At 43.5% G+C, this 22,051-nt stretch overlaps 1 protein-coding gene across 10 annotated transcripts in view; it reads left to right on the top strand.

Moving 5' to 3' along the window:
- Positions 1-16,749, top strand: part of LOC120955071 (heterogeneous nuclear ribonucleoprotein L) — a 177,103-nt gene extending 160,354 nt beyond the window's left edge. For all 10 annotated transcript variants that reach the window (XM_049610587.1, XM_049610586.1, XM_040375572.2 and 7 more), the window contains 6 exons: positions 5,638-5,816; positions 6,816-6,908; positions 12,209-12,333; positions 12,407-12,557; positions 12,636-12,840; positions 12,925-16,749. In XM_049610587.1, coding sequence (XP_049466544.1) covers positions 5,638-5,816; positions 6,816-6,908; positions 12,209-12,333; positions 12,407-12,557; positions 12,636-12,840; positions 12,925-13,079 — 908 coding nt within the window. In that variant the 3' untranslated portion in view covers positions 13,080-16,749. The remainder of the gene's footprint in view (positions 1-5,637; positions 5,817-6,815; positions 6,909-12,208; positions 12,334-12,406; positions 12,558-12,635; positions 12,841-12,924) is intronic.
- The last annotated feature ends 5,302 nt before the right edge of the window (positions 16,750-22,051 follow it).

Below are 22,051 nucleotides of genomic sequence, written 5' to 3'. Positions count from 1 at the left end.
ATCCTTCCCTGCTGCTGCTTCCTCACGACTTACCAACGGGGCCAGGGTCTGGGATTTAGTGTAACAAGGACACACACACTCCTCCACCGGCACGATTTGTAATCGGAATCTGTGTGTGTGTGTCGTTTTGCATTTGTGTTACCCCTTCCCCACATTGGCCTCCAGTGCGCGCCCACTGGTGCAATAAAGCGCAATTTATGTGCTACATTCGTGTATAGTGTTGGTTTCGCTCCTCCAAACAGTCCGAAATGGATGAACTTTCTCCTTGCCACGATCCCCGTGTGTGTCGCCTGCCATGTGGTTCTGTAACACATTTCCGCTTAGAAGCTGCATGAGCTCTCGGGGATCGTTTTACTTCCTGTTTCGGAACTGTTTTTTCTCCTCCCTCGTGTTCCTGCTGCTAACGCGAATGTCCCTGGATCAGCAAAGAGAGGAGGATCTAACTGCGAAAAGCTGGAGCTGGAGTGTGTATCATTTCATTAACACCCACCACCAACCAACCCAGCGCGCGTGTGTGTACGACTTTTGGCAAATTATTCATCCTGAAACTTACAACCCCAAATCCTCTTTATATGTTTGCCTTGCCACTGCTGCTGGATTGGATTACGTTGGGCAACACACTTACGCAGAATCGCCAAAAGCTTGTGAAGCAATTTAGTAAATCGGTGTGTGTGCTCTTTTAAGTGAGAATTATCATCCTGTGCTGCTGGTCCCCGTTTGGCGAGGTTGGACTTTTAAATTCCAATCAAGGGAAGAAAAAAGGAAACGAAAACTGGGACCACCATCTTTCACGTTCGTTTTAAAATGAAAAAGAAATACCCCGGGAAGACGTGTAAATATAAAAATGCCATAACCGTTTCGCTCCTCTCCCCCCTAAAACGATCGCATTATGCATCGACGCGTTTGCTTGTTTAGCGTGTTGGGGCAATTGATGAAGGAGCTTCACTTATCGCGCCCCACACACACACACCATGCCCGCAAACTGTTGCCAACGTGTTGGACGTGCTGGTTTCGCCGTGCAAGGGCGAACACAAAAACCAAAGATAAATGCAACGCGTTACTTTCCACTGAGGGTTTTTTTTTTCTCCTGCGCACCCTTCTTCCCGGAATTGAAGAAACAAGCATAGCGCGGTGGAAACGTGATTTTTACGCGAAGCTTAAACTGACTTGAAAGTCGTTTACTGACGTCTTCTCTTAGTCTCGAGTGAAAAGGAAGGTGGAGGACTGTACTGGGAGGTGCGGTGTGTGCCGGTTTGCAGTAAAGTGTCGCCCGAGTGGCTGCTTGAGGGGGCACAACAGGAAAATGGGTGTGTGCAACGTGTGTGGTACGTAACATGTCCAAACGTAGTGGTTTAAAACAAGGCCCTCCCTCGCCTCGCCCACTTGGAAGACGAGCCAAGGATGGTGGTCCTTGACGAATCTCGATAAGTGGGATGCATGTTTTACATTGCACTTGCTTGCTGTGTTGACTCGTGATTGCTATCCTGCTCGTAGGTGTTTGCTGTATGGGGGGTTTTCGAACGAAACGACATCGTTTCCTTGAAAACAATTTGACAGTTTAAAGCGTTACGCCGTGCAAGTATGCTTTTTTATTCTAATTTTAATATGCTTCGTTTTATGTTTACATTGGCTGTAACTCAGTATTGTTTCATTAAATTTAAGCTCTACGCTAAGCGCCTGAAGGTATGCCTTATTTTTCTCACCGTCAGAGGGCAGGAACAGTATTATGTTGTTTGAATTGTCATCTTTGGTTGTTGTCTTTCTTAGCAAATCTTGTTTTTTTTCGGAAATTGTCCCAAGTTTTGCGGTTTTTATGTTTCTTATCTAAAGTATTGAAGCTTTCCAAGTTCTTATCATAAGTAATAGTGTTGTTATACATTTGTTACTGCAGTTGTAAATTGCAACATTGCAACGCAATATTCATCATGCCAATAATTCAATTTGTATCAATTGGAGAACAAATATGAGCATTTTACTATGAATGTGAACTCCTTACACCCTATTATGTAGCAAATGCAACACCACCCAACGTCATATGACTCTCTGATCCTTTCATTAAAATCGTTTGTCAATTTCAGCTAGCACTATAAATTATGCGCTCCTATATGTTTTCCCCCTTTAGACCTGCTCTGTTCGAGCATACACAGAAAATATTCTTCTCGAGAACGACACACACACACACACACACAGAGAAAGCCCGGGGATCGGGAAAGAAACGAGCAAGAAATGAACGATAAGCGGATTTTGAAAGATTTTGCATGCTTCCGAGAGCATCACCACAATCAGAGATTGCAAAGTAACGAGTAAACGGAGAAGAAGCACCATTCACGCAAACCGACACAACCCTTCTTTCCCTATCTGCTGCTGCGCTTGTGGTCGACGACCGCAGGCAAGAAACAAGCTTTTGTGGTTTAGAGTTTTCCATTTTGTTCCCCTTTCTTCCTAGTGTCACGAGATCCTTTTGCAGCAAGGCAGCAAAGGGGCTTACCAGTGTCGTCGTACGACTGAAAGGACACAGCAAAAAAAAAAAAACGGGTCAATTGCATACGGCCGCCGCCGCCGCCGCCTCCCTTGCATTAGTTGACAAACACAATTTGCCATGTGTTGTGCATCGACCGAAAGGCATCCGCCGCCGTTGTGTGATCTTTTCGGAGCCGAAAAGTAATAAAAAGCTTTATTTGTTGCTCCAAATGTGAGAACACACGACACGTGACACGTGATTGTAGCGTTAGAAGTGTAGGTGCTGTGGTACACGACCCTGGGTGGGAGATGGGTTGGCAACTTTAGTTTCACGTCGCTGGAAGTTTTGCTGTGAGTGAGTTGGTTTGGTGCGCCTCAAATGGAAATACTTTGCAAAACAAAAGCTCAGACAGAGAGAGCACTTTATTCAAAACATGTGGGCAACTGTGCGGTTCAATAATAATGTTGTGTACGATGATGATGCACATTTGCTAATGCTTTTGCAAAAGGGGTATTTAAATATGTTGCCCTCCTTTGCTTGTTTTGTGCTGCGGATTTTGTGTAATTAGTGATAATTATTAGCAATTTCATAATTGCAAAAAGCGATTTACCACGATGGAAACATAAGTACTCATGTTTCGTTTTGTGTGTATATTTAGTTTTTTTTTTCGTTTCATCATTTCAATAAATCCATTTCATTTCAATGGAGTTCGACACTCACACATCTACCAAATGACCACTCTATTTCCCTCTATTTCTCGCACAAAGCCTTCCAACGCTGCCCGGTGAAACTCAATTTGAATTCGCTTTTGCAACACGCACTTGCACCGCGCACTGAACCGGGATGCACATTTTTCGAACACCAAAATAAATTCGATGCCTCTTGTTGCGCGTTCACAATCGATCAGAGAGAGGGGCATCCACACACACAAAAAAACCAGAGCTTGTGTCACTCGAATTGCGAAATAAAATGCTTGAATGCCACACCACTCTGCGCCACTACCAAGGCCTGGCAGTTATTTGGCTTGTCGTGGTGAATTGCTTACTCCCGCTGTGTTAGTCGACGGTTCCTCAATTTTGGCTCAAAAATTGAATCGAATTCAGTGTGTGCGCGGTGTCATGTTTCGACTAAATTCGGATGCAAAACTCGGTGACTCCGTCGACCGTCCGATGCGGGTGACGAAATGGCAAAATAAATTGTTTCCACTCTCCGTCTTTTCTGGCGGTGTTGTGATCAGACAAAACCCCGATCCCGTTCAGAATGGTTTTGCGATGGATGCGGTATAAAGCACAATCGCCAATGGACTGGGTTCGATTCGGGTGAACGATTAAAACAAAAAAACGCAAGCAAAATGACCCATTTGCAGTGTACGTGTGCCTGTGAAAAACCACTTGAACGCGGGAGCAAAGCATAACCTTTTGATTCAGGACGATATCTGTTCCACGCGTGTCATGCCAAGTGATTGAATTGGAGATTTTTCATTTTTGTTTCTCTTTCTTGCACACTCACAGCCAGAGGATATGAGGGAAAAATATGAATTTGTGAAGAATTTCAAGAGGACGATGGAGGCGCCTGGTATTCGACTTGATTTTAACAGAGAGTGAAAGAGCACGAGCGCACACTTTTCGATGCAACAGTTCTCTTGAACCGTTTGATTGATGGATTGATCGCTTGGGGAGGGAGGTTGTCGGTATTTTGTTTATCGAACGCCACTTTTAAGGACACACGCCGGGTGTGTTTGTGTAAGGTGGAGCAAGGTAGTGGAGGGCAACACAAATATTGAGCTGTGTTTTGACCGAACCGAACGTGTTGCGCTGTTTGCGCAAAGGTGCTCTGTTTTCCGTCTTTGAATTTCATTCACATTTTTGCCTTTGCTAGATTGACATTTTTCTGTCCAATTTCGAGAGTATTTTCAGATAAAAGTGCACTAACACTAAAACATAAAAACTATTTTTCTAATATTTTTTAACAAAAAACGCTCCGCCACATGCAACAGTTTCACCTTCGGGGGGGACCAAACCTCAAACTCATTTCTTATCTCCAAAAGCATCGTAAATTAATTCGTACATCATTTATTTTATGTGCTTCAGTCCTTCACAAACAAAACCCCAAAGATATAAACGATTATACAATCCTCTCTCTCTATTTCCCCTCTGTCCCCCCTAAAAAGCCAACAGAGTCAGCTAGCGAAAAATGAAACCGCTTCGCCTCGGAATGCAATATCGCTTCCGCTTTTCGGCGAATAACATCATCCATCTTCCGGTAGCACTTTTCCCAAAACCATTCCGGGAAGTGTAAGGATTAAAACAAATGAACCCTTTTATAAACTGCAGAGGGGACGGGGTTTTGGGTGACCGATTTTTATCATGATTAAGTTACGAGTTCGCTCTCGCTTCTTCTTACGTTGGAAAACGTGCAACTACACACCTACCTCGCCCTCAGGTTTGCTCTCTACAAAACCACACAATTAACTATGTTCGCCGTTCGCTCTCGTTGCTCTGCAGCGCGTCTCTAATCGCAGATAGAGCGTTCTGGGGCTGGTGTACGTCTTTTCATTTGTTTGCTTCTCTGCGAAAACGGTATCGGATCGGAGCGGCAAAAGGATGTTTTTGTGTTTGCTGGACACATTGGACGTTCTCCCCAGCTCAAGTGACAAATCGTTTGTTCGCGTTTCTAGAAGTAGAAGCAATTTTTTTGTTAACGTTTGTCCATGGATTAGTCTCGTTCGTTGCTGCACTAGAACGAAGGTTGCGTGCAACATCAGTGCAAAACAAAGGCGATGGAATGCCCTTACGAGCGAGCAAATGAGAAACGTTTCATCTTTCCTGCTTTTGCTTTGGTGCTGTCGAGGTTTCCGTTGCCTGATCCTGTTCCAATTTCACGTGCTTTCCAACGCGCGAGAGATCATTGCACTTGCAGTTGACAGAAGGTGTACTTTGCTTCTCCCAGCCATTCTATTCTCCATTCCCTTCCTTCCCCTTTCTCATCTGTAGTTGAGTGGACGAGTAGAGAACCATTAGTAGAAATAAAGTTTTTTGTTTCTTATCTTATTCCTCCTTCTGCCCGAACCGTCCCGCTCACACTGACGGGTGGACGGTCAAGCACCATCGAAAGATAATATAATTTTTCTTCTTTTCTTCTTTCCCTCCCCCCCCCTTTGCCAACCATTGGTCTAGAACCTGCTCTGCTAGGCGCCGGCGGTGGTAATGGTTTTCCGCCGAACTTTTCGCCCCCGGACTTCCACCCGTCGGAGAACTGGAAACCGGCGGCCGCCGGTACGCACGTCGGCCTGATGAAGGATCCGCCGCTGCCACGCAACGGGCCAACCAACTTTATCCAGCCAACGCAGCAACAGGTAAGGGTTTCGCTCTCGTTTATAATCTCCCCTTACTGTTGATCCAATTTCTCAACCCCGGCTTGGATGAAATCATTGCAACCTACTTCGGGTTTTCGGTGACAGCGATAAACAACCGTTGCACAACGACCAGCAGAAATAACTGATTGGTTTCGAAATGAAGAATAAACCCCCCTCTTCTTTGCTTGTTGAGTGTATTTTCCGACAAATAATATTTTGCTCCGTTCGTTAATCTCGCTCGCGTTATTGCAATTGAGGTTAAGCGTGTTGTCGCCACTGGTTCCAATGTAAACAACTCTGCTGTGTTGTTTGCATTACAAGTGTGTATTTTTGTGCAGTTTTTTTTTCGTTTTTTAGCAGAAAATGCAAGAATGGAGACGCATGGTGCGGCACGACAACGCGTGTGCGCCTGGTTGGTATGCAATCAGTGCTGCATTTTTATGGCTAGATCGAAATTACTTTTATGGTCGTTTTCAACAATCGAATTCCAGTCAATTGAATAATGTTTAATTTTCTCTAGCACGATTTATTACAATTTCGTAAAAACAATACCCTTTCTTCTCAATTTGTAAAGAAAAGCTTTGTTTTACCTTAAAAACGTCCAAATTCCTTATCTTTTTTTTTCTTTCGAAAACATAGCTTTCCTTCCCAACTGTCGCAACCCAACTCCACACCAACTTGGCAGCTGTACTTTATCATTTAATTAAATCTCCACTCAGTTTGTGGTCTGCACCGCCCTGGGAATGAATTGTGTGCAAACAGCAGGGAGATGTAATTTTGTCTCCCCTTTCCCCTTCCACCCAATATAGATCCGATCGGAATACATCGAATCCGGTTCAATATTTCCCCTCTGTTGCGATCGCCATTTTGCCGGTGCCGGAGCATTTCTATCGTTCGAAACAAATCTAATAAATCTCATCCTACTTTTCATGTGAATTCATATTTATTCGCTCTTCTTTCTTTTTCTCTTTCTTGTATCTTCGTATGCAAACACCACAGGGCGCAGTGATGATGGTTTACGGACTCGACAATGGAACCGCCAACACCGATAAGCTTTTCAATCTGTTCTGCCTGTACGGCAACGTGGTGCGGGTAAGTGTACATTGCAGGACGAAAACTCCCAGACGTTCGTTTTTTTTTCTTCTTCTTCTCTCAAGCATGATGTGTACCCCGTAACACGTACTATGGGCGTGATTAAACCGAAATAAAATCAATAAAAAGCCGCTGCATAATGGGTTCGCGTGAAACACGCATGAAAGTGTGACATAAATGTGCGTTGTTGTAAACAAGACGAAAAGATTTAGTTTACAAAAATAATACGCTAACAGCTCGCAAAAATCGTGCTGCTCTCCCATGTCGTAACCGTAATTTAGCACACAATCTCTCGGCCAGGAGGGTAATCACGCAAAATCTGTTCTAGTCTGTGCGGTTGTTTTCCGCTTTTTCCTTCTCTCTGCCGATCTTTTACCCACCGGCAACGGATTATTTGCAATCTCTTCTAACGCGCACCGTGCAGAGGTAAAAGAAGAAGAAAAAAGGGCAGACACACACACGCGCACACACACACACACAAATGGTGACTAATTAGTTCACATTTTATGGCCTGTCACTCACGCGACTGTCAGAGTATCCGCGCCAGAGAGTGAGTGAAACGATTTGCTTGCATTTGCTTTAACTGCCCTTTTTTTCGCTGTCGGTTTTGTGTGTGTGTGTGTGCGAGTGTGTGGTTGTCTTTGGTCAACCAACCAACCAAGAACTACCGAATTCTAATTGGGCGACTAGAGAGATAGACCGAGCGGCCGGGGGTTGCGTGTTCCTCCGCCCCTCATAAATCACTGCTAGTGTAGCTCCCCGGCTATTTGTCTGTGGTGCTTGTGGCCGCACATTCCAATCGTTGCAACAACAAAAAAAAAACCCCAAGTGCCGTATAGGAATGGCTAGCGAGCAATCGGATTATGGTTCGGAGCGTTCTGAGTCAATTGGTTGGAATTTGATCCGTGGTTTTGTGGTTTTCGTGTGGCGGAAAACATGTACCACGTGATTATGAACGGATTTTTTTTTACGATGAGATCGAACAGCACTTGATTATAAGCTGAACGTTTGTTGCGGTGATTTAACGAATTGCAGTATGATTAATCATTCCGATAATTCGTGAGCCGTTGAAGAACGCCTGAAGGTATGCAAGATGTTGCATTACAATTATTAAATCACTTGTTTCGGTAGAAATACAAAAGGAGACAACCATTTAGTTGATATTGAGATGTATTCAAATTGCAGTTCATGTTATAAACATCTATTTTGCTACATTTTCTTTTGAACATGAACTCTTATTCGATTCAAGCTAACCCGCTTCAATAGTTTTGATTTTACAAACACAATCACTCCGACATTCATTCTGTTATAAAAATAAACAGTTTTATCTAGTCGGACTCATGCATGCATGTTTCTCGCTCGCTTCATCACATTTGAATAAAATCAGCCCGTTTTCCCGGAGCCCAAACAAACCCCTCTGCAACACACACACACGCACAGCTGGGATGAAAATTACACTTGCCGAAGCACGTTCCTCATAAGGCTTCCCAACATATTGCCCCATTCAATCCGCAAGCTCATCCCCGGCCCTTCCATCCATCCCAGCAACAGCTATTCTCTACTCGTACCCCGGAACGTGTTGAACGTGGTTTCGAGTTTGTAAAAGTATTAGCTTTTGAAGTACTAACGATGATGCTCGCACGTAAAAAAACACACCCCTCAACCGAATGCTCCGATGCGATGCAATTGCAAACAAAACGAAGGAAACGTGTTGCAAGAATTAAATCAGACAACGAACGAACGATTCATCAAAACGAGTCGCACTACCGCTGGGTTTGTGTTGCTTGCCCGCTGTCTCTTCAATTCCCATTTTATGCATTGCAATTTCGGTTTTGGGGAAGGAACCGGTTGTTTGCGAAAAGCAAAAATACAATTTCCATTGCTGCCACGGAAGCGACGGAATATAGATTGAATAACTAAACAAATTCCAATTGGAAGAGATAACCAAAGGGGAAAATAGAGACGAAGATGCTATGCATTAGACTCGGACAATTCATTTGCAACTGTCATGTGAGAGGAAGAGACAGCCAAATCAAGAAGAAGAAAAACACTCCATAAATTGGAATAGAACACTTTCAGGGGGGAGAAATGGCGCGTATTTTGAGTGAAAGAAAATTGGTGGAAAAAATGTCTTCTGTCACTGCAAGCTGGGCTTTGTGTGTTGTGCGTTCCGATTGCTTGCGAAAGAGTTGCATTTTGTTTGCCTTTGCACTATTTGCAACTGTCTACCTTGGGCGACAGCAAGATGACGATGCTGTTGATGAACCGTAATAGGAAAAAGCGTGCTCTTTCAGCTGTGCATTTCGGTTTTGTGTCCACTGGCGACAAACATTCTGCAGCATACGCCACCGATAAAAATGCCTTCCTACCACGGCGCAAAGCTAGCAATATTGCGTTTAAAATTAACGGACGGTTTGTAAAAAAATATGTCTCCGAAAAGGGGACATTTTGCCTCTTTCGCTACCGAAAAAATGCTGTCAATATGCCGCACGATAATACCGCAACAGATGGTGATCGTAAAAATTGAACGAACGGCGACAACACCATTCGCCGTGCTCGGTTTCGGTGCTAACTTTAAGTGGGCGAGGGAGAAAAAAAGCTCTTAAAATACGAAACATTGCTACAAACACGCAAAGCAGGGGGAAAAACAGCGTACGTTAAGCGAGGAAAATGGCACTTGCTTTGTTGAATGAAAATCTCTGTCCGTGAAAAGCCGGGGGGGGGGGGGCGGGGAAGCGAGAAGCTGGAACGAATTTAGGAAGTCGAACAACGGAAGCTAAGGAAATAAAAACACACACAGCCATAGAAACACGATGCACCAACGGAACAACGCGTTACGCTTCCTTTCCATCCTGCGAGAATAACTGCCATTCCCGGGTTTTTTCGACTATAAAATCGATCCTGGTTGTGTGCGTGGTGCTCCCATGAAAAAACCCCACACCAGCTGACGCAGAAATATTCACATCCGGAAAAACGGAAGTGGAAACAAAAGAAACTCCGCTCCGTACGCTAGCTGAATAACGAAACGGTATGACACGCCCCTCACGTGTAATATTTTCGAAACGATCGTTGAGTGGATTGAGTGTCGATTGAAATCGGCATCGGGCGTTCTCAAATTCTGCCGTGGTGCAGCAATCCAATCTTAATCCAAGTGGGAATTTGCTTGGAAAAAGCTCCAACTGCTAACTGCGCGTCATTGCAGTTGGAAGTTTTGTACGTATATGACTACATTAAGCTGAGCTCTACAGTACAGTTAGTGTGATGGAGCGTGATGAAGATAAGCTCACAGACAAAAGAAATCACCACGACCACGGTGGCACGACGGATGTGGATTAGATCGTCTTGATCGATGGATCAATTTAGAAGCTTAATGCTTTTTTTTATTTTTTCGGGAATAAAAGGCTACAAAAAGGTTCCTCGGGGCGCGGATGGCTCCCGTGTCATCTATGCTATCCATCACACGAACCAGTGCAGCTTTATGAACAATGAACAGCCAGCTTGATGCGATGGTGGTGGCAACACAGTACATCATTCTTCTCCAAGAGTTACTGTAACGAGCGGTAACAAATCAAACGCACAAAAATCGATGCACACAACGTTCGCGAGATTTGAATAAAAAACGCATTTTTTTCGCTCTTCCATCTGAACAGCTCTGTACGCGCATATGTGTACCAGTTTTATGGCTGGTGGGAAATGCCATGCTTCGTGCGATACCTAAACACACGACCATTACACACCCGTTCGGTTCGGGCGGCGTATCATTTCAATCACAATGATTTATGCCCCTGTGGGGCACTCTTTCGCACTTCCTGTCTGAGCAAAACATCAACTGGGAATAGAAGACCCACCATCTGGGTCAGGTTAGAAACAATAAGAAACAACATTCACCAAAAAAAACGAAGTGCACACACAACCATACGCTGGGTGCACGAATAACAGGTCCCTTGTGATGGTGGCACGGTGATACGGCAGCGTGAAGGCATTCTTGTAACAGCTCCCTTCGATTCGGTGATGGACGCACACTTCTCTCCGCACATGGGGTGGGACGACAATGGACGGGACAACGAAAACGGTTCTAAAAGCAGTCCCCAACGCTCAGGAAAGCCGACACCATCAAGCGGAAAATGGGAGTTTGAAAATAGCCCCCGACGACAACAACCGACAGCAGTCGGATGGGAAGCCCGACCCGATATCGCTACCCGCTGTTAGATTGGACCCGTCACTCCCAACCCGATAGAGGAGTCAATTCGCTGGGCGGAGGCACGGGCAAAGTGGTAGAATAATTAATTTCAATTCCCCCTTCACGCCTCCCCCAGGGGTACGATCACGATCTCTCTCTCTCTGCTAATGGTGACGGCCCAGCCGGTCAAACACATTCCGCTCTCTCTGGCCGGTACGGTACGGACGGGTCCTGACGCGACAGGCGAAGGAATTCTATTTTGTTGTTCCGTTGTTATTTTCTGGGAAATGCCGACCACTTTTTCTGTTGCTGATGTGTACACCTTTCGGTTTCACTGTTCATTTCGCGCATGAGTGCCGCCCCACCGATGGATACTTGGACAGAGCACAGTAACGCACTGGCGAGCGATGGGGATTTCGGACTTGCGGGAAGGTTGCTTGAAGTCACGCCAATGCGTTACTGTGCCAAAGGATGAGCTGCTGGGGGCCAAATGTTTCATTCGTGGCTAATTGCACTAAATGAGCCTTTTAGTTGACTAATTCAAGGTTGACTTGTACGGTGAAATCTACTCGGGGAGATGTTATGTCTAAATAGAGAGCGCCCGCTCGTTTGGTGCCGTGACCAGGATAGCATTCGGAAATTCTGTCGTAATAAATCTGAAGAATTTATGTGTGTTTTTTAATATTTTTTTATTAACGTAATTTAATGTTGTTAGACATAACAATGGCATTAAACACCTTCAACAACTCCGACGATTCAATGAGCATTTCAATTTGCATCCATCAACGCCCAGGCGATTTCCTCGTTTGCATTGCGGTTACGCTTTATTAGATTCATTATGCCACAACGAGTTGCTACAGTTTGCCAATAATGGATTGCTAATTGATACACATTATATCAACACTATTTGTGCAGCGGTGAGCGTGTGTGTGTGTCTCGAGCGAACATTACACTGGCGAGCAAATGAAGCGAAAATGGTGAACGTGCTGGCAAATCGACATTTTCCGTAATAGATTCAAATATTGATTTAATGAATGTTAAATTCTAATATGCAAATACTCTCCCGCTTATTACAATAGCGCTAAGCTCCATATTGTATGCTCTTTCCTCCCCCACGCAGATAAAGTTCCTGAAGACAAAGGAAGGCACCGCCATGGTCCAGATGGGTGACGCCATCGCAGTCGAACGTTGCGTCCAGCACCTGAACAACATTCCAATCGGAAATGATGGCAAAATTCAGATCGCGTAAGTGCTTCAGCCGTGTTTCGTTTAGGTTGCAAATAGTGATACACTCCCGTTCTTCTCGCAAAACGTTTAGATTTTCCAAGCAAAACTTTTTGTCCGAGGTCACAAACCCTTACACCCTGCCGGACCATACGCCCAGCTTCAAGGAATATACTGGCTCGAAGAACAACCGCTTCCTGTCGCTGACCCAGGCCAGCAAGAACCGCATCCAGCCGCCAAGCAAGGTAAGCTGCTGATGCGGATGCGGAAGCATCCTTGCTTAAGGAATCACTTATTAATGATGCTCCTTTCCCTTTGCACAGATTCTTCACTTCTTCAACACACCGCCTGGGCTGACCGACGAGCAGCTGATTGCGGCATTCGGCAGCAACGATTGCCATCCGTCGCAAGTGCGCATGTTCCCGCTGAAATCGGAACGCTCCTCGTCCGGGCTGGTCGAGTTCCCGAGCGTCGCCCTTGCCGTCCAGGCGATCATGAAGTGCAACCACACCGCCATCGATCACAAAGGTAACGGCAGCTTGCCTGTGCAAGGAGTGGCCCTCGCTTGCGATCAAAACGCTCTTACTAACACTCATCTTTGCGATCTTTTAGGCACAAAGTTCCCGTTCATCATGAAGCTCTGCTTCTCGTCCTCGAAAACGATGAACGGCGCGTGGAACAACGAAAACATCGAGAACATGAAGCAGGCCGGCTCGGTCGTGCAGACGTCGCCCGGTGCCGAGGACGAACCGATGCAGGCCCGATAAATCGATCGTCGTCCATCACATGCCGCCGTCGCCGCCGCTCCCCAAGACCGTTGCTTTGTGCGCGAAATGCTGCGATTCCGGTGCGAGTAGGCGCAACCGTAGGGCTTCGGGGCAGGTTCATCCCTGTGTAATGTGTGTATGAGTGTTAGATGTGATGCTTATAGAGATGAGGTGGCGTAATAGAAGAAGAAATGCGATATTAATACCGGCCCCGTATGATATGGCCGTTTCATCCTCCGGCCAAGCGAGCCAGCGAGGGGCGGCAGGGAAAGCTCATCAACTATCGTAAAACAACCACCGTGTTTTCTTTTTCTTTTTTCTTCTTTGTTGTTGTCCTGTGTCCGATCCGGCATATTCATTCACCTTCCATAATGATGAAGCATCGCTGCTCGTTTGTGGGCGGCACACGCGTTCTCGCGTTTGTGAGTGACAGCAACGCTCACGACTCCTCGTCTATCCATATTGCGCTACAAGTAGTGTGTTAAGCTAGAGCTGCGTGAACTCAAGCAGCCGTACAAACCAGAAACGTTTACATTAGAGATATGCTGTAGATGAGCAAAGGCTTGGAAGAAAGAGGGAGAGCAAGAAAAGCGAAAAGCGCCACTATCCGCGCTCTCCGTTTTGTGATGTGTGTGTGTGTGTGTGTGCGCACACGCACACTCGCGGGGTTTGTTTTTTCGTCCAGCCTATAATAAGATACAGTATGTATGTGTGTGTGTATTGTACGGTTAAAAGTTTATTTTTTATGTTATTAGCCAACGGAAGCAAAGAAAAACACTACATGGGAAGGAGGCAGTGAACGCGCGAAACGAAAGTAAACCACCGGAAGATGATGATAGTGAAGATACTACAGTGTTGATGGCTGAAACCCCGATTCCCCCAATTCTCAAACCCACAAAAACGAAACGGCCTTCGGTTCGTTTTGTCCGTTTTCTTTAATTGCTTTACAATCGCAAACCCCCCCTCACATCATCGTGCAACAATCGTCACAATCAACTAGAAAAGAAAAGACTCTAGGAGCTGTTGACGTTCGGAGAATGAAAGGCAGGAAACAGGAAAGGAGGATAGGAGAACGACAGCAAACGAAGAAGCGTAACAGAAACCGGTCGGCAAACAGATCCCCCGCGCGCGTGAATCAAGAAAGCTTTGAAACCAAAAAAGGAGAACATTGAGAGGAGGAAACATTGCAAAAGAGAACAAAAAGATAACAAACAAACAAACAAACAAAAAGGTAACTTTGCGAACTGGCCGGCAGAGGGCGGTGGTGCGGCAGCTAAGTGTGCATCGCCGTGTGTTCGATTTTTAGACAATTAAGTAAGCAGAAGTAACCTTAACTAAACTATCAGAACGACTACTGTTCTTCTGTCCTTGTTATCTATCTATCCCCAGATTGTTGTTTTCGTTTCGATAATTCCTTTTTTTTGCAATCTTCAAATAATTTTTCTTCCAGTTTGTTATTATCATCAATTGCTTCTTCTGTTTTCACATTCGTTTTTCTTAAATTTCTTCCTCCATGAGCCCTTAGATACTTTGATACAACCAACAAGAGAAAAGACATTATTTATTGTTTACTAATTTAGAGGAAAAATTGCACAGCATTCGGGTGAATACTAGGCAGGGAAGGGTCAAGAGTGTGCAGTGGAAGAATCGAGATGAAGATTGACACAAACAAATCGTCTAATTCAGAGGGCAACAAAAACAACAGCTAGTATGAAGGATAGTAACAATTGTAATGTGCAATCTGCTGCTGCTGCTGCTCTCACTCTCTATACATCAATCTTCATCTTCTCCTCTGTGTGTCCTTCCCTCTCTTTCTCTCTCCCGAATGCGCGCTTGTTTGTGATGAACGGTACGCATGTGGCATGGTCGTAGTCCTCTTGATTAATGACACGGCCACGAGTATGAACGTGAAGATGCACTGCCGCCAGCAAGGTGTGTGTGTGCATGTCTGTGTGCTAATAATGGATGTGTGGATGGGTGCGCGCGTGTGTGCCCTGTGTATACGTTAGCCAGTGTTGCTAACAGAACCCGTGTGCACGCATGTAGAATGTATTCGATTTGTTTGTCTTTAGTTGATCTGTGGCTCTCGGTAGCTTGTCTTTCGTTTCAGAGTTTAAGGCAAGATTTCGCTGGTACGAGAAGCTCACATAAGCACTAGTTAAAGAAAAGGGATTAATTTCGATCGAGGAAACTAAGCTTAAGAATGGCATGAATGTGAGAAACACATGAACAAAAGCAGAAACTATATGATATTGTAAGCGCCACATACCCAGATGGCAATGATGCGCACGAACGAAACAACACGCAAATGGGTTTAGGATCGAAATTGCGTTCGATGAAGCGGTGAACACTTGAACACATCCAACACAACAACAACAAAATAACACGCATCTACACTCTCTCTCACACACACACGCACACTCTGTTTGTAATTCGTTAGAAAAAGGTAATCGAATTCGTTTCGCACTTTCTGTAACCTTTATTGATTCATGTCAGCAGCATATTGGCAGAAACGCTCAATCATCATCCGTTGTACAATCGCAACCGAACAACCATTCAATTACTGCTACAAAGCACGCGGGGAGCTGTGGCGTAAGCCAAGCAGAGACAAAATTCACTAATCTAAGCGCCTAAGTATATGTTTTAGAAATGGTTAAGTAATTACAGTTGTGTCCTTAGTTTTTACGTACGAGCTACAACAAACAAATAATCAAACACACCCACACACACACACACATAAACCTACCCCTTTCCATTACTCTCACACAACTTTCGCAGCAAGAAACACCTACAAAATCGCACACCCGCCAACGCTACTCTGGTCTGCATAATGGAGGCTAAAAAAGAAAACAAAGCGGGCACACGCAATACACTTGATTACACCACAGCATTACACCACAATATACACCACCAATATAAACAAAAACAAAACCACTATACACACACACACCGCACCGAAGAAAACACCTGTTGAAATCGTCGCCGTCGTTTCGAAGACATTTGCCGCAAAGAACCGGGAAAACGGAAGTAGGGGAAAACATGGAACGAGAGTTACGAAAAACTGTTTGAAGTTTTAGCGTGTTTTCCTGTAAATCATTGTCTTTATATCATATTATCATCATCGTTGTTTTCTTCTTTTCTCTTCGTTTTGTTTCCCTTTTCTACTTGATCTTGTCGTTTACCTAGGCACTTATGTTACTAGCATCATCATTAGAGAACATTTCGATGTGTAAGACGTTTTGTTAGAGCTTTTTTTATTACTATTTTTATTATTATTCTTAACTATAATTAATGTTTAGCTTTTAGTACTTTCGTCTAGGTCTTTTAGTGCTTAGTGCAGCAAAATCTGGTTATGAGTTTTCGTTTTTTTCTGTTTTGAAGGGAAAAGTGCAAACAACACGAGCAAAACAAACAAAAGGAAAAACACAAAAACCAAAACCTGCAGTAAATCAACAGCAAATCCGTTGATATGTGTGCAATCTAAGAGAGTCTTTGAACCCTTTTTCTCTCTAAAAGTGTTCAAGTGTCTGTGTATTAGTGTAGCGGTTCGGTTTAGAATGTTTTGTTTTCTCTTTTTGTTTGGAGTTTTAGGAATTGAGCATCTCGGTTTTTTTGTTTCGTAGTTTTTTTTTCTTATTGTTTCAATAAAGAAGAATAGATTGAAATTCAACTGGAAAAAACGTGTGCTCGTTCACCGAGCCGAATTGAAGAGTGCGAGAGGGAGAAAAGGATGAAATGGAAACGCTTCTAGGCACCGTCTTGAAAGAACCAACCTCGACCGCAGTAAATCATCCCACTTTTCATTTGTTTACTTTTGTTTTGGTCTCCTTTTGGTTTTATTTTTCCTGTATTTTCCCTTTCTTTAGAATCTACATATCCTAGCGAAACGTTACTATCAGCAACAATTTTGGGTGCGTAGAGGACAGAGCGCACTCGTCGCATTCACGCGTCGAGCGCACGGCAAAAAGCCTAAACACTTCTCCCGAACCATATTTGGACGAATCTTTAGGAAGACAACCATTTGAGGACTTCTTGCAAGAGATGGGAAACAGACAGATCCCGTGGAAGAATTATACACATACTTATATTTACACAGTAAAGATGGCCGACAAGAAGGAAGTGTGTCCTTTTGTGGAGCCATTTTTCGGAATGGCGGAAAAGGAACTATGTCTAGTCGAAAAACGATTTAAAAAGACACAGAGAAGTGCGCGCGCGCGTGTGTGTGTGTATGAAACAAATAATCAATAATAATAATAATAATGTATATGGTGGTCCAATGTTGAAATAATATCATTTTACAGCTAACAAGAAATAGAAGAAACCAACTATGTTTAACCAAGCAAAATGGGGAGGAAAAATTCCTCCCTAGAGAAAAACGGATATAAAGAGACAATTAGGGCAAGATAAAGAGAGAGAGAGCAAGAGAAAAACGAAACACTTCACGCGACTAGGAGCCTCATTTATTTACCCCCAAATTTTAGCAGAAAGATTTTAGAGAACAGACCGAAGCGCAATGATGAGTGTGTGTGTGTGTCTGCTGCGTGTAGTGTACGTACGCCCGCTAATAGAATGAACCCACCTAGAGGAAAGGTCTGGATAGAAACGGAAGTGAACGGAGTAGGCAATCATCTAAACAATGGCGTAAATAGTTTCCATTTATTTTTCCAGTACATTACCACCTGCCCGAACCACTGTTACGACTGCTTTTTTGCTCCACTAGATACAATCAAGTTTCTCAAGAAGAAGAATAAGAAGAAGAAGAAGAATGCCAGCAGTATCAATCAATCCCCGTTTTAACGAAACCGAACGATTTAAAGACAATTAAAGGTTAGCTCTATGATTAAATTAGAATCATTTTTTCCCACTATCAGGCTGTGGAAGCGAGAGTACGTGTGTGTGTGTGTTTATGGTTGGGTGTTTCTTGTTGTTTTAAGTACTGTAAAAGAGAAGAAGGGGCACTTCGCAAGAGTGCTACCGAGGGGGGGACTTCTATGTGTAATGTGCAATCAATAAGAATTGTTATCGGCTTTAGGTTTTTAAAATCATTTTAGAAAAAGACCCCCGAACGCAATCTGTTACAAAGCTGTTGTTAAGTAAGGCAAAACTGAATAGTATCTTTTTTTTAATCCCGATCTTTTCCCCTTCCTTTTCAACAATTTCTGCTCTCTTTGAAAAGAAAACTGCAAAAGCAATCGAACGAACACACTTACTTCTCGATCTACCTACACCCTTCGGAAGGCATAAGTAGGTTTGTTTTTGCTCAATCGTACAGAACTGAAGCCTGCAAAACAAGGGGGGCGGGTGATCGAGTTGTGTACCGTTTGTTTCCTATTTCACTTCTTCTAAATAGCCAATCGTTTCAAGCTGTGCAATAATTACGCGTTTTTTCTGGCGCCGAGACACGCTACAATCAGTTAGTCGCGTTTTCTATTTATTACCTTACCTTACCTTTAGCTTCATAAGTAGACTAATTTTCAATGATGCCAGCGTGATCCCGGTGCGAGGGCGTTGCTACCACGAGGCACAGAGAGCGTGTTTGTTAACGCTCCGAGAGAAGAAAAGAAAACCTATTCCCACCTTTAATATATATACACAGCAAACAAAACGGAACAGAAACAGAACAAAACTGAAGCTCTCCTCTTAAAGAGATCGTGCTACTTACTGAATTATTAAACTAAAAACACAAAGCAAGGAGAGAAATCCCATCCTGTAGGCTTGCATAAAGCGGAACTAAGATTATGGGTGAAAACGAAGAGGGGAAGGTGTGCATATAGGGCGCATTTTATTTAAACGACATACAACGGCACCCGTTGTGTGAGGCAATTTACGACAATATTTAATGGTTGCGAAAAAAGAGTGCTCGATCGTCTACGATCGATGGGTGCGGAAGCTAGACCGATGAGTGTGAAAGATGGTAGCGCGCGCGCGCGTGTGTGTGTGTGTGTTTATGGTGCGAACGAATTGAACATATCGATATCGGCGCAGGAGATTAGGGTGAGTGGATCTGTGAGTGTGTAATCGTTTCGTTTCGTGTCTTACTTGTTAAGCTGAACAACATTAGTATGGCTATGATTAATCGGTTTTTGTTTCGTTCCGTTCGCGTTTGTTACGAAGCTTTCTGTTCGGATGTGTATGGAACCGAGACAAAAAAAACAAGCTCGAATTAAGGAAAATTAGCAGCTCCGCTTTAGAAAACCGCGGTGGATGGTAGTGTATTGGATAGTTCGTTTAGTGCTCAGTGCTGACCCTTTTTCGGGAAGGGAATATAGATATTGGTTCCGTGACATTTCTCAACACATTAACATTTGCAAAGAAAGCATCCAAGTCAAATTAAACACGCCTCCAGCGATAATGGTCTTTGACGAAGAGCGAAGACGAACAAATGGAGCGTGAACAACCCATTAAATATTGAGTAAAAGCATAAAAGTATAAAAAGAAAAAGCTAATAATAAACACAACTAAAATGTGTGTGTGTGTTTATGAAAAGAAGGAAAAGAAGAGAAAAATCACAACTTACACACACACATAAATAGAGAGAGAGAGAGGGAAATAATTGATATACTAAATAGCATTATTGTATCTTAAGAAAGCAAAAGAAAAACTTAAGACAAATTCTAAGCAAAAGTAGGCTAAATGTTAGTGCTAAAATGTAAAAGAGAGATAAAGAAACTCGTGCAAACAAACAAAAAAAGAAACAAAACAACAAACAAAGTATGAAAGTAAAAGGGAAGAAAGCAAGCAGGTGTGTGCAATGATATTGGATAAAGTGCATGAAAAAAAAACAGAACAAGACCAATGAAGGAAACAAAAACAAATCTTGGATGAACAGCAAAAAAGCCAAACCGAGACAAATAGAGACAAGAATGGAAGGAGAAAATCAAAGGACAATTTACGCACCACCACCACCCCACTGGACATGATGGCCTCCTCTATCCCTATATACATATGCAAAGCAAACAAAGCAAAAGCCCAACTGTGTGGTCCAATCGAGGGCCTCCAACACTGTAGGCACACAGTGTTGTTCCGAATCTGTTTTCTCTCTACCGCGGCCCGCGGCTCCCGGGAAACCGGAGACCGATCTACTGATCTGCTGCGGAACGCCGCGCACAGTCGATGTAAAGGCAAGTGTCAATTATTTTTCTCTACCAAAATAACAACAACAAACAAACGAACTAAATGCAACATCAGCACAACACACTTCAGCGCAGACACGGACACAAACATACACAGAAGCAAATGAAAAAAAAACAACAAATGTATGTGCCTACCCGGAACGGAACTCGAACTTTTCAAGCACTCGAAACACACAAACTTTCACACAAACGCAGGCAAAACTAGAAAAAGGACAAGACAGAAAAGGCAGGTACAAACCTGCAAAACAATTTGCTTAATTTAAATTAAACCACTTCCAAAGGCAAAAAATGGAAAACTCCCCACACCTAGCCCGCTAATTGCAAAACCCGAATAGAAGAGAATAGAGAGAATGACGTGCCAAAGGAAAGAAGAAAAGTGCATCTGTAGTAAAGAAAGAGAGAGAGAAGGCGAAAAGAATCGCAAAGGAATCGCAACATGTTGAAGGCTAGACGGCTTCTTCAGACACGGCAAGATTAGCTAATTTTAATAGGAAAAGGTAATTGAAGGGGAAGGCTACAAAATGAGCAAGGAACAATGGAGGATAGCAAATTTTTAGCAAACTTGTTGTAAGCGTGAAAGTGCGTGAGTAGTGTGTGTATGTAGTGGACCACATGAAAATGGCAGCCACAGTGAGAAGGTTATTTTTTGTGTGCGTTGGTTTACCTTTTTCCTTTCAATCATTAATTCATTTCTTTCCGGCTGTATGGTAAACTACTACAGGAGAGAAACAAGCTGGATCACATAAACACAACGAAATCAACCGTTTCCGTTCCATCGCATCCACACGCGATCCTGTCGGCAGGATGATGATCCCATTTCCTATATTATTTAAACCCGGAAATGTTGACTTTAAACTGGAAAAGATTGTGCTTTAGCGTTAAAACAAACTCGCCGAGTGGAAAATGGGGGGAGGAAATCGACAAAGCACCACGGCTTGCTTTAAATGATGACAGCTGTCAGGATTTGCACATGACAGTTTTGACGCGGGGATGTTGTTATTATGTATTTATTAGTATCATTATCATTATCTATGTCATTGTCAGCCGGTTTGACAAGCAGCCATTGAAACATCGAAAACAAGAAGGGAAAAGGAAAGACAGTAACAGTAACAACAACACGCGACACATTTACAGTCTGCACACTTACAGAAGGACACACAACACACACACACACACACACACACACACACACACACACACACACACACATACACAGATGGAGAAAGACGTGGAACTAAAAAGGCAGCAAAACACTGTTGGTAGTTGTATGTGCCAAGAGAATGGCAAGTGGGATGATGCAAATAAGGAAGTAAATGGAGCAAAACTAACAGAAGAAAAGAGGCAAAGGCAAACAAAACACGTAAACGTAAGATAAAGTAAAATAAAATATCTGACCTAAGAGAAAACAAATAAATCTAGAACAAAACATATCGTTTGCGAGCATAAATACTCTTTATCTCTTCTCTCCTGGTGCACGAGCGTACACTCACCTATACACACACGTGTGTGTTTGTGTGTGTGCGTTAGTGAGGGGGCAAAAACGGTGAAAAAAAAATACAAATAACGGTGCTCACCACTTCTACTACTGCTGCTGTCTACTACTACTACCACCAATTCACCAACACCATCAGTCTACCACCATTATCATTACTACTATCACTAAAAACTATTACTACTACTACTATCGCTGCTACAGCTGCAACAAAAAGCGCGTAGGCAAACACTTATACATACATGCATACAATACATACAATACATACATACATACAAAAAAACATATGGAAATACATTAACTACATAACATAACAATGCATACATGCGTACAAAGGAGAGACGTAC

The sequence above is a fragment of the Anopheles coluzzii genome, chromosome 3 (genome assembly GCF_943734685.1).
Source record: "Anopheles coluzzii chromosome 3, AcolN3, whole genome shotgun sequence".
Classification (NCBI taxonomy): Eukaryota; Metazoa; Arthropoda; class Insecta; order Diptera; family Culicidae; genus Anopheles; species Anopheles coluzzii.
Note: the sequence above shows the minus strand (reverse complement) of the source record. Positions and strands in the feature narration are given on the sequence as shown.